General features: G+C 35.3%; 2 protein-coding genes across 3 annotated transcripts in view; both read right to left on the bottom strand.

Moving 5' to 3' along the window:
* LOC107693879 (uncharacterized) overlaps nt 1–7,565 on the bottom strand; it is a 9,421-nt gene extending 1,856 nt beyond the window's left edge. Inside the window, exons 1-15 of the mRNA XM_016493414.1 lie at nt 7,461–7,565; nt 5,627–6,146; nt 3,687–3,784; nt 3,520–3,590; nt 3,400–3,430; nt 2,730–2,773; nt 2,377–2,525; nt 2,059–2,265; nt 1,806–1,937; nt 1,617–1,690; nt 1,423–1,505; nt 1,299–1,332; nt 1,110–1,132; nt 848–996; nt 525–648 (exon numbers count right to left, since the gene is read on the bottom strand). Coding sequence (XP_016348900.1) covers nt 525–648; nt 848–996; nt 1,110–1,132; nt 1,299–1,332; nt 1,423–1,505; nt 1,617–1,690; nt 1,806–1,937; nt 2,059–2,265; nt 2,377–2,525; nt 2,730–2,773; nt 3,400–3,430; nt 3,520–3,590; nt 3,687–3,784; nt 5,627–6,146; nt 7,461–7,565 — 1,844 coding nt within the window. The remainder of the gene's footprint in view (nt 1–524; nt 649–847; nt 997–1,109; nt 1,133–1,298; nt 1,333–1,422; nt 1,506–1,616; nt 1,691–1,805; nt 1,938–2,058; nt 2,266–2,376; nt 2,526–2,729; nt 2,774–3,399; nt 3,431–3,519; nt 3,591–3,686; nt 3,785–5,626; nt 6,147–7,460) is intronic.
* Nucleotides 7,566–8,470: 905 nt separating this feature from the next.
* LOC107693928 (four and a half LIM domains protein 1-like) overlaps nt 8,471–11,788 on the bottom strand; it is an 8,431-nt gene continuing 5,113 nt past the window's right edge. For both annotated transcript variants that reach the window (XM_016493487.1, XM_016493486.1), the window contains 5 exons: nt 11,539–11,720; nt 10,497–10,671; nt 9,660–9,829; nt 9,290–9,476; nt 8,471–9,181 (listed from right to left, as the gene is read on the bottom strand). In XM_016493487.1, the coding sequence (XP_016348973.1) occupies nt 9,027–9,181; nt 9,290–9,476; nt 9,660–9,829; nt 10,497–10,671; nt 11,539–11,694 (843 nt within the window). In that variant the 5' untranslated portion in view covers nt 11,695–11,720 and the 3' untranslated portion in view covers nt 8,471–9,026. The remainder of the gene's footprint in view (nt 9,182–9,289; nt 9,477–9,659; nt 9,830–10,496; nt 10,672–11,538; nt 11,721–11,788) is intronic.

Here is an 11,788-nt window from a genome sequence, read left to right as displayed (position 1 = left end):
TCTGTGTGCATTGAATTTATTTAATACACGAGTTTCACAATTTGAGTTGAATTACTGAAATAAATGAACTTTTCCACGACATTCTAATTTATTGAGATGCACCTGTAATTGCGATTGGCTGTTTGAGACGTTGGCTCAAACTGTTCCTGGAACATTTTTAGGATGTTTGAGAAAATGGAATGTTCTCTCTAAAGTTTTCCATAAACAATGTTTGTAAAAGCAAGGGAAAGAATTATTAAAACTTTTGAACATAATGTTTCATGACTTAGGAGCATTGGCAATGTTCTTAGAATATTGATTAGTTAGTTGCGAATGGCATTAATTATTTTTGCATTTATGTCTGACGCTGATAGTCATACAGAAATTACATTACCATTTAGTCATGTTTTTTTTTTTTTTTTCTGGGTTGGTTTGAGACTGTATCATGCTGCATATTTCAAAAGATTTCTTTAAAAAACTAGGAAGCAATTTCTAACTTCAATTCTATTTAGGTTGAAATGAATATTTTTAAGAGAGGCTCTTACCATTGCCTATAGGCTATCTTTTCAGGGTTTCCCACACAGGAAAGTGAGGTGTTGTGCTGAACCCCAATTTGGGGCCAATTGAAAAGCCCTTGCCTGGTGTGATGGTTGTGCTCAGGACATGGCCCTGTTTTTAGATAAGAAGAGAGATACATTCAGACAGCTTTGTGTATGGTTATAGAATTCAATTTATTATATATATTTTGTTTTAATAATTCTCCAGTTTCTGTCCATATTATAATGAAACAGGTATGTAGTACTGAGAATGTATCATAGTCTGATTCTCTCATCATCTGCTTTTATTTTTTTTCAGATGTATCACATACCAATATAAGAAATTAAAATGTCCTCAGGTTGGGCATATAAGAGTACTGCTCCACTGGTGTATTGTTTCTCCAGAAGCCCATGAATCCATTTTTCTGTCTCTCTGATGTCTGAGGAAGTTGTTACCTGGGCATGAAAGCCACAGCTATGGCTGGGAACAAGCCATATCAGATAACCCCATTAAAACACATTGTATGTTCACAACAATTATTGTTCACCATTGTTTACTTTTCTTCAACTGCTGTCTTGTAATGATCATCTCACCTTGTTACTGAAAGCAGAGACCGCTGCAAGACATATAAACAAGATAATAGAAAACAGAAATATTTTTGTGTATCTAATATAGAGAAACATTTTCAATTTCTAATTCAGTTCACATTTCTAAAACAAATGTGAAAACGATTTTTTTTTCTTTTTTTTTTAAAAATGCTGTTAACATTTGGAAGTTTTTACCTTTCTATCCACTTTGAATGATTTTGTTTCCACACTGCAAATGCAAATCAGACATGTTAAAAAAATTCTATAGTGTGTCTTGGGATTTGGTCTGTTCTCTGCAACAACAACAAGACTGACTAACCTTCGTTTTCGTGCATGTGTTGAGGAAGTCAAGAGTTTAAAGTGCAACATGTGTATTCCTTTGCTAGAAAGAGTTTCATGAAGCTGCAGTGATGATAAAACAACTGTGATGTGATGCTGAGATGTGATACTTATTTCCAGTTTGACATGCAACATATTTGGATGAATTTAGGTTCTCTTGGTTTAATATCTTACCCAGGTTGTAATTATGTTCTCAGGGTCACCAGAGCCATTGATAGTCACATTGACATTGACACTGAAATAACTTTCTATATTTAATACAGATAGACATTGTTAAATATTCCATACTTTGTAAAATCACTAACTGCACATGAGATTGAAGAACATCGTTTTATAACAGAAAACAAAAAGGCTATTCTTGACCTGATATGTTTCCTTCAGGTGAAATAGTAGAAGAGCATGCGGCTGTATTTAATGTAAGACTTCTTGTGGAGGATAAAAAAGTCGTGGAACTTCCTGCCAGGGTTGTTTCCATGAATGGTGTGGATGTAGTGACTGTTGAAAAAATGAAGAGATAAACATTCAAAGAATCCTGAGTTAATCTAAAATTGCACATAGGCCTATGCATGTTACAGTCCATAAGAGAGAAACTAATACATATAGTTGCTGTACAGACTTTTTTTTGTTTCAGTTGAGGATGAAACAACTTCTGTTGTTATTGCCACTTGATTGGGTGTTGTGCCTGTTGTTTTTGCAGTAGTAATAATCTCAGTAGTTGTAGACGTCAGCTGAGGAATTGTGGTTGTTCGTGTTTCAGTTGTACGATGCAGAGACTCAGTCGCGGTTAAGGGTGGGTTTGTGTCTAGGTCCGGGAAGAGATCATCTAAAGAGTAAAAAAAAAACATACTGGTATTTGGTTTGTATGGAAATTATGCTTTATTTTTGTTGGAATTTTTTTTTGGAAAGCATCCTAGCCATCCTGGATCTGATTTACCAAGAGGATATATGAAGATGAAGTTAGCATCTGTTTTTATTTCATAGTGGTCAATTTTGTAACGCTTGGCGAGGATCTCAGTGAGTTCATCCTGCATTTGTCCTACATCAGCATTAGGAATCACATTCAGGTGAGCCAAGCAATCAAACCTACAAAGATATATAAGGATGACATTATCAAACATTTCTCAAACTTTTAATTGTAATTTTTTCATTTATCAGTAATGATGCATGTTTTTTTCTCCCTGAAAGGTAAATAAATATGCCAAAACTAATGAATGAAAAGCAAGCTCTTGCAGATTGTGACAGTTCTTTTAGAATGGAGATAAGAAGCAATTGAGAAGAGATTATCACTGGCTGAGTCCAGGACTGGTGGCAAACAGTTGCATGGTTCCCCCCTGCAAAGAGATATTTATCTTGTTAGTTTGATGAGCGTGTTTGATGATTTTTTAATTTTACATACAAATAAGTCTTAAAGGAATAGCTCACCCAAAAATGAAAATTTGTTGAATGTCATCAGAACAGATTTGGAAAAATGTAGCATTACATCACATGCTCACCATTGGGTCGTCTGCAGTGAATGGGTGCCATCGGAATGAGAGTTCAAACAGCTAATAAATACATTACATTAATCCACTAGTAACCTACACGACTCCAGTCCGTCAGTTAATGTCTTGTGAAGTTGAATGCTATGTGTTTGTAGGAATCATGATTTAGACATTTTAACTGTAAATTATTCCTTTAGCCAAAATCCATAATAATGTTCCCTCCAGTGAAAAAGTCCATTCCCTGTTGATATTTTATTGTAGCTGGAAGAAAAAGCTTGAAAAATGTCTTAATGATAGATTTGTTTCATGCAATCATGCAGCTTTTGACTTCATAAGACATGCTGTGATGTAATCCTAAATTTCACAAAATCTGTTCTGATGAAGAAACAAACTCATCGTGGATGGCCTGAAGGCGAGTACATTTTGTGCATATTTCCATTTTTGGGTGAACTGTTCCTTTATTGCCACTGACGCACCTTTGCACTTCCACTGGAGCGTGTAAGAGCGCTGTTGAAAGACAACATGAGTAAATTTGGATTCTGGCCTGAAAAAAATTTGTACTAGGCTATATTTAGAAAGATATTACAAGGTCTTACCTTCCTATAGGGAACACTTTCACTTTATGCAAATATACATGTGTCGGCCATTCTTCTAATGCTTTTGTCAACTTGGAGAGAGGAAAGATATAGGCTACAAATATTATTGACATTTTGTCTTGGTACTAGCAGCAGTAAAAATTCAAAGTGTGTTTTCTATAGCGCACCCACTGATGAGCAACTTCTGGGGCATCGTAAATGTTTGTTTTGTTTCCGTCTTCACGAATGATGATAAGCACTAATTTTACTTCATAAAAAGGCCAGTCTGGAACAAGAGGACATTGTGTCAGATATAAAAGGGTCCAATATAGATGATAGATAAGTAAATATCGGCCCTCATTATTAGCTTGATAGTATTTAATTAGCGATAATGATCGGTTGACTGTATTTCCTTTACAGTTAAAGGGGTCATATGATGCGATTTAACATTTTTCCTTTCTCTTTGGAGTGTTACAAGCTCTTTGTGCATAAAGAAGATCTGTAAAGTTGCAAAGACTAAAGTCTCAAATCCAAAGAGTTATTCTTTATAAAAGTTAAGTCAACCACGCCCTCCTAAAACGGCTCATTCTAACATGCCCCCACATATCTACGTCACGATGTGGGAAGATCATGCCCAAATGTTCACGCAAAGAAAGAAGGCGTAACTTTGATTCTCGCTTATATTTAAAGAATTTGCCACTGACGATTCAAACGCGAGTTTTGAGCAGTGTAGAGTAGCGCTTGTTGTTTGTCATTTCTCCAGACATGGTTTTATGTTTACGCAGCACGATACGCAACGCAAAGCGTAAAAAGACAGTATAAGTCATTATAATCAGTAATTATGTCCCCACTGGATGCAACAAATGCCTCGTTTGTAATGGGTTTTATTGTTTTTGTCTTGTCGCGCAGGGACACAGGGCATCACAGTATGGTAAGGGGCGTAACATTTCCGTCACACGCTTGAGGTACTCAGCCAATCACAATGCACTGGATAGCTGGCCAATCAGAGCACACCTCGCTTTTCAGAACGATGAGCTTTGTAAAAATCGATGCGTTTCAGAAAGGCGGGGCATAGAGGAGCAACAATAACATACATTATGTGGAAAATAATGTGTTTTTTTTAACCTTAAACTGCATAAACACATTGCATTACACAAAATACACAACATAATGTTCTTTTTAGCAACGTCATATGACCGCTTTAATAATTGGACTTCATATGTACCTTTTGGCCCTCTGGCGATTAAACATGAAATTGCATTAGTTTTAGGGAAGAACATTGTTTGGTTGTACTTCGGCTCTCTAAACAGATGATGGTTTGTGGCACCGGTGCCCACAGATATACAGATATAGACAAATAAATTAGCCTGCGGGTTCTTTGTTTTTACAAGCGCTGATTCCCCGGAGGTTACCGCTTTAAAGGATTCATGGTGATTTGGTTTTCTTAATCATTATGGCAACAATCTTACAGTATCACAATAGCCTACGCCCACATCATACGAGCACTGCAGTAGCCGGACCTGCTTTTCTCTCAGTATGACGACGAACAACAAGACGAACACTGCTACAATATTACAACAATATTAATACTGAAGTTAACTAATATAATTTGCAATACAGTAGATAACTAAGAAGCAATTTGTGTTTGTATGAATGTGAGTCTGTGGTGGCGTGATACGAGAAACATGAAAGCCATTTGAAGAGAGGTCATTGTTATGGACCAATCAAAATAAAGCATTTCAGAGGGCCGTGTTTTTTACATTTATGGTAAATGTAAGTTTATTAATAACTAGAAACCAACATTTAATTCTAAACTAACTACAGTAGTAACTAGCCTACTGAGTGACATCTCTAGCTATATACAGTATGTATTACTTGTCCATTTACTTTTTATGTTTATTTACAGTTCATTATCAAAAATAATGAAAAGTCACACAAATCTGGGTTTTAAATTGAATCTATGCTGATATGTTTGTGAAAATTGAAAACCTTATAAAAAATAGAAAATAATATAAAAAATGTTTAAAGCATTTTTAAAACGATTTTTTTGTATTTTATTTGTTTAAAAAAACGGCCATATACAGTGGCATTGTTAACAATTTTTTGTGTGTATATTTGTGTCACTTACCGCACTTTTGCGTAACGTCTTGTATAGGCTTACAGTCCTGGGCTTTGTTCCAGATTCGTTTCTCCCAATGCAGAATATCCCCATCAATGCAGGCCATCCTGGATATGTCTTGAGCACTGCGTACTCGTTCCCACACCCTGAATAGACTTAAGCTGCCCTTCAGTTCAGTGCCCGTCTCGATGCTTATCTTGTTCTTCACAAAATTGTGGGCCACAGCTAGAGTCAGAGTGCCACCGGCAGCCACGCTACAGCAGTAAGGCTGCAGAGCCGTTCCTTTAGACTGTGGTTTTAATTCTACTTTGGTTCCATTGACATAGACTTTTGGTTCAGTCATGGAGTTGGACCAGGTCATGCAAATTGAATGCCAGTTGTCCAAGGACACCACTGAAGATTTGGTCCAGACTCTCCCAAACATTATGATATGGAGTTCTGTTCCAAATCCCTTCAGCCCAAGCTCTATGCGTGTCTTATTAGGGTGCAGGTATGTGAACGCGGTCCAGTATGAATTGCTGAGCTTCCTCTTTATGTTCACACACACACTGAGCTCATTCAAGGAAGGAATTTTGTGTTCATTTTTCAGCAACCAGAAACTACAGTCCTTCTGCATGAAATCTATCTTCTTCCCCCACAAACTGGCAGCATGTACTGACCCTCAGGTGTAGAAAAAGAAATTTGTAAAACACATTTTAGCACATAAACACTTCTGTCAAATTTTCATATATCAAACAAACAAAGCTTAAATATGTATCAAGTAACTCAGTTGTCCCAGTTTAGAAATGTGTTATAATTTGTGAATGTTAATATATTTTGCACAACAATAATACCTTCATCCTTCGATGCTATTATACATCGAATGAGGAAGATGAATAAGGCCGGAACCAGTTTATTGCGTTTTTCCATTCTCCACCTGACAAAAGGCAAGAAATAACAATATGCAAACATTGCATTGTGCTGTGAAATATAACACATATAACGTAGTACAAAGATTTTTTTTTAAATGAAGCATAAAATTGGTTTTGCTTTTATATTATATATTTTAAGACAGTATCAAGCTCCACTGCAAACATAGGGTTAAAATTATTTCCCACTTTATTGCAAATTGTATTTCTTTCAGAAAAAAAAGGAACAAAACTGTCACCCTTTCAAAAGGTATAAATATGTAACTTTTGGTGTTAATATGCACTTTTAAGTATACTAATGTTACGTTACTAATACGTACAGGAAAATGAGGTACAAAGATGTACCTATAGCTTTTGTGTCCCAGTGCTTTCTAGCTTTTTTTCTTAGTGTTGAATTATATTCTGATTCATGGATAATTTTAATAAATGAATCTATCAAAAATAAAAGTGAGGTAAATTATTCAATCATTTTTCATTATGAAGTCACAAAAAATATCAGATGTAACAGAATCCAAATCCAAATTGAAACAACAGAATTAGGCTACTCACTGCATTCAGCATCTGCCAGTCAAATTTCCACATAGGTAATTTCTTCATTTAAGAGAGTTTTTGTTTTTGAACATGTATGTTGGTGTGAAGAAATGACTATGAAAGAGATCTTGTGTTCATGTTAAAAAGTCCCCCGCGAACTTTTGGGTTATTCATTAAGCTCATCAATCATTATCTTATTCAGATTAGCCATGATGACATACACTGACAGCCAATGACTGTGTACATACGCACACCATCTTCATAAAGCAGCTATACGATCAGTCAGTTTCTGTTATGCTTAGCAAACAACAGGTGCAACTTGAAGTATTTTTGTTCACTTTACTCTGAAATCACCAACTTCATGAAGTGAAATATAATGTACCCAGTCAACAATTTGATCTCACAATGATGTCACCTCCTCCAACACCACCACCACGTATTCTTACACGTCTTCCAATTGCTCTTCCACGAGCATGTTGCTGCAGTTCAGGGTTGTGGAAGTCCTCCATTCTTAGTGATTGTGCTGTGGGCAATCTACATATATATGCTCCCAAACTTGATTGGTTAAATGGTTGAATGGTTGATTCAAATTGTATTGCAATTAGAGGTCATTTGCCAATTTAGCAGACATTACAAACAATGTCAATGTCAGATATTTATGGAATATACATGCGTGTATACCAATTTTTCATAATTGAATGGATCGTTTTGAATGTGATGGCTTACACGATGAAAAAGATTGAGATAGTTGAGATGATTGAGTATAGTTGAATTATGAACACCTCTATTCTCATAGACTTAGAACGATTATTAAAAAGTTTTAGTTATCACGTACTCCCTATCTACAGTCATATCATATAACTGTGATGTTCTACAAACCAACAAGCTTTAAAACACTTGTTTTTCTTACTGTGAAATCCGTTTTTTCTCTCAGGTACAAGTGTAAGCTTCATGGTGAATACTTCTACATCATTCTTGTCAACGTAGTCCACACAACGAAAATGCATCTTGACTTTATCTAGTGGTTATTTTAGGAAAAACAGTAGGGGGCTGGGCGGTTTATCCCCACTTTATCCTAATAATAATAAAAAAAAAATCAATACAATAACCATTTAATTTTACAGTATGTTTTTAAAAAATGATCAAAACATCTTTTGTGAGACTAAATTCTCCAAACTGATTTGGAGCGGGTCATTTAATGGTTCTGTGCTATACTGTGCCACTAGATGTCGCTGTATGAAAAAACACACGGTATTTAACAAACACAAACTACAGACTCCCAACTTTATTCTTTCTAGTTGTCGCTGTTTTATGAAAAAAAAACCAACAAAAAAATGCAAAGGACAGCCTCCCAACTTTATTTTTTCTCAGATCATACAAAGGCAACTAAAATAACATAATTGTCATGTTAATTGCATTAAGGAGAATGTGTTAGTAAGGAGAAAGACACACATTTTAATTTTTTCCAGTATGAGTTTTTATACGAAAATGATAAATTGTACAATTAGTATTTCAAATTCCAAGGAAGCAATCTAAAAGATACAGAAACACATAGTACTGAAAAGTTCAGTGTCCATGATAACAAGCTGTTAAAGTTTTAAAAATGATCAACCCAAAGCTTCATTTTGAAACATTATTTGAAACACAAATTTACCAGTAATACATCTCAAATGACAGACTTCACCTTCTTAATACACACCTCCATCTTTCATCCTGTCTTACTATGTTTCCTGAGACAAATAGGCTTTGGAAAGAGAGAGGATACATTTTCTCATCAAAGCCTCTAGGTAAACGTAACGTTCCTCACAGGAAATATCAAACTCCCTTCATGAAGAAGCCAGAACCAACATAACAGAAGCCTTTGTCAATACTTCAACATATTTATGTGGGACTTTTGTATAAATTCAAATGAATGCTGATATTTTTCTTGAGTAATCTCACTCTCCTGTGTCTCCACGGTCATCAGGCGTTTACAGTTTCTTGGAGCAGTCAGAGCAGTATATGTCTCCATTGTGAGCGACGAATCGCTTTTCAGCCAGGTTAAGGGAGCACCTCTTACAGTTAAAGCAGTAATCATGCCAAGAGCCACCCTCATAGTTCACTACGTTCGTAGCCTTGCCAAATCCTGTGGGATGAGACAAGGCAGATTTATTTGTCACTTTAGTTCAAGTCAAATACAGAACTTTTAAAAAGAGTAATGGACATCAGTGCATATGTGTGTGTGGATTCAAACCTGTAATGGGATTCTGGCAGCTGCTGCATTTTTTGGCCACAGTGCTTTTGTAGCAGTCGACACAGTAGACCTTTTCCTCATGGGAGGTGAAGCGGGTGCCAGCCAGGGGCTTTCGGCAGGAGGAGCACACAAAGCACTCAGAATGCCACGGCTGGTCCTGGTAATTCACACCTCCTGTGGTAATTGGCTGGAGGAAGAGGGCCAAAACATGTGGAAACAATAGACTGAGGCAACTTGCGATGGTCATTATTATCATAAAATGTCTTTATTTTAGAAAAGAACATGTTTTGTATTCACAAAATATATAGTAACTTACAACTTTAAAAGTAATAATGAACAAAAATACATACATTTTTGCTACATCTCTTACCTTCTTACAGCAAGCACATTGTTTGGCAAATTTCTTCTCGTGGCAAAGGCTGCAGTAGATGTTGTTGTTCTTTGCTATGAAACTTTTGGAGCCGATTGGCTTTTGACACTGATAGCAAGTGAAACACTCATCATGCCATGAGTTGCCTTTGTATTCCACATTCTCAGTGCCTGGAAAGGAAAACAGGAAAGAAAAATGGGAAAGGGTCTGTTATACAGGAAAAAATGTCACATACAAATTATGCACTCCAAGGCCCCCCATTGTCAAAATAACAATATTTGAAGGCCCCTGAAGATATTTCTGGGACTTCTGCGTAATGACAAATTTGTTTACAGAAACTAGGAGTGGCAATAGCCTATATTAAAAATATTCTATAAAACAATTATAAATCATTAAAATAATTAAAAGTTTCAGTAACTGAATTTTCTTCAGTTTACACTTTTACATGAATGAATTATTTTTATATAAAAAATCTATATTATTTATTATAATACATATATATATAATTTATATTATACATTATAAAAAATCTATTTAAATTATATTCATTATATATTTTTTTTACATTTTTAAATTAATTATTTTTTTACTTTTTTAAATTAATAATTAATTAATTAATTAATTATTATTATTTTACTTTTTAGGGTTTTATACATTCCCACATTTTTTTTCCCCAAGTCTAGAAATTACACTTTTAAAATTCTCTCCTATATTTTGGTATTTCTATATTTCCAATATTTTTGCTTTTTAAGATATATAAATCTATTTTATATCTACATACACATTTATACTAGTATACATATACAGCAGAAGGTGTAGAGTCTATCTGTCCCCTACCTGCCAGTATGGGCTTGTAGCAGCCATGGCAGCGAGGGGCATCCTCACGTGAGCTACACGTCCCACACAGGATCCTGTCATCCTTGGAGGTGAAAGACTCCTTGGCCAGATTCTTATAGCACTTGGCACATCGGAAACAATCCAAGTGCCAGTACCGGCCCTTATGGTGAAGCTCCTATATAGACAAGAACCAAGACTGAGAGATGTGATATAATACAATTTAACTAACAATATTTGCGAAAGTAATATATTTAAATTTAAATATGCTCCACAATTAAAAAAGTTTGGGATCAACAGCAAGGATGCATTAAATTAATCAAAAGTGACAGTAAATACATAATGTTATATAATTAGTCTTTCAAATTATACGTTTTCTCTCTATTGATCAAAGAATACTGAAAAAAGTCAGTTTACAAAAAATATTAAGCAGCAGCATCACAACTGTTGCAACATTGATCATAATAAGAAATGTTTCTTGAGCAGCAAATCATCATATTATAATAATTTCTAAAGAATCATGTGACACTGAAGACTGGAGTAATGGCTGCTGAAAATTCACCTTTGCCATCACATTAATAAATTACATTTCAAAATATATTTAAATAGGAAACAGTTATTTTACATTTTAATAATATTACATTTCAGTATTTTGAACAGTAGTGTAGGCTATATATTTATTTTTAACCAATTAAAAATATTATGAAAAGCTTGGAGAAATACACTTAATTTATACTTCTACTGCCATTTTGACTTCAGTGCCTAATGTTTAGATAGAGTATATGACTGATGGTGTAAAAGTTAGTGTAATAGTTTACTGAAGGTGTAAAACTTTCTCCAAACTATCATTAAACTAGCATTATCACTACACTATTATCATTAGGATGTGTGCTCTTATCTGACATGGACAGATATGGGCCAGAGCTACAACAAAGCCGAGAGATATTTCAACAGACCAATATTTCAGCGTGTGTTTAAGTTGTATTTAAACTGCAAAACCACCCACGGAGGAAAGAAAAAAACAGCTCCTGATATCACGTGTTACCTTGGAGTCGGTGCTGACTGTGCATCGACACTCAGCGCAGGTGTTGGCGCAGAACTTGTCAAAGCATCGCACGCAGACTTGTTTCTCGTCTTTCCTCACAAACTTCTTTCCGCTGAGGTCCTCGCGACAGTAAAAACAGTTGGAACGGGCTGCCATAGTCACCCAATAAACCCCGTGAAAAGCTGTGAGAAATAATAACAGCGATTACCGTATCGTGCTCATAAAATTAGGTCATAAAAATACAACATGA

Source organism: Sinocyclocheilus anshuiensis, unplaced genomic scaffold, assembly GCF_001515605.1.
Source record: "Sinocyclocheilus anshuiensis isolate Anshui unplaced genomic scaffold, SAMN03320099.WGS_v1.1 scaffold694, whole genome shotgun sequence".
Lineage (NCBI taxonomy): Eukaryota > Metazoa > Chordata > Actinopteri > Cypriniformes > Cyprinidae > Sinocyclocheilus > Sinocyclocheilus anshuiensis.
The sequence above is the reverse complement of the archived record's forward strand: the minus strand, read 5'-3'. Positions and strand labels throughout refer to the sequence as shown.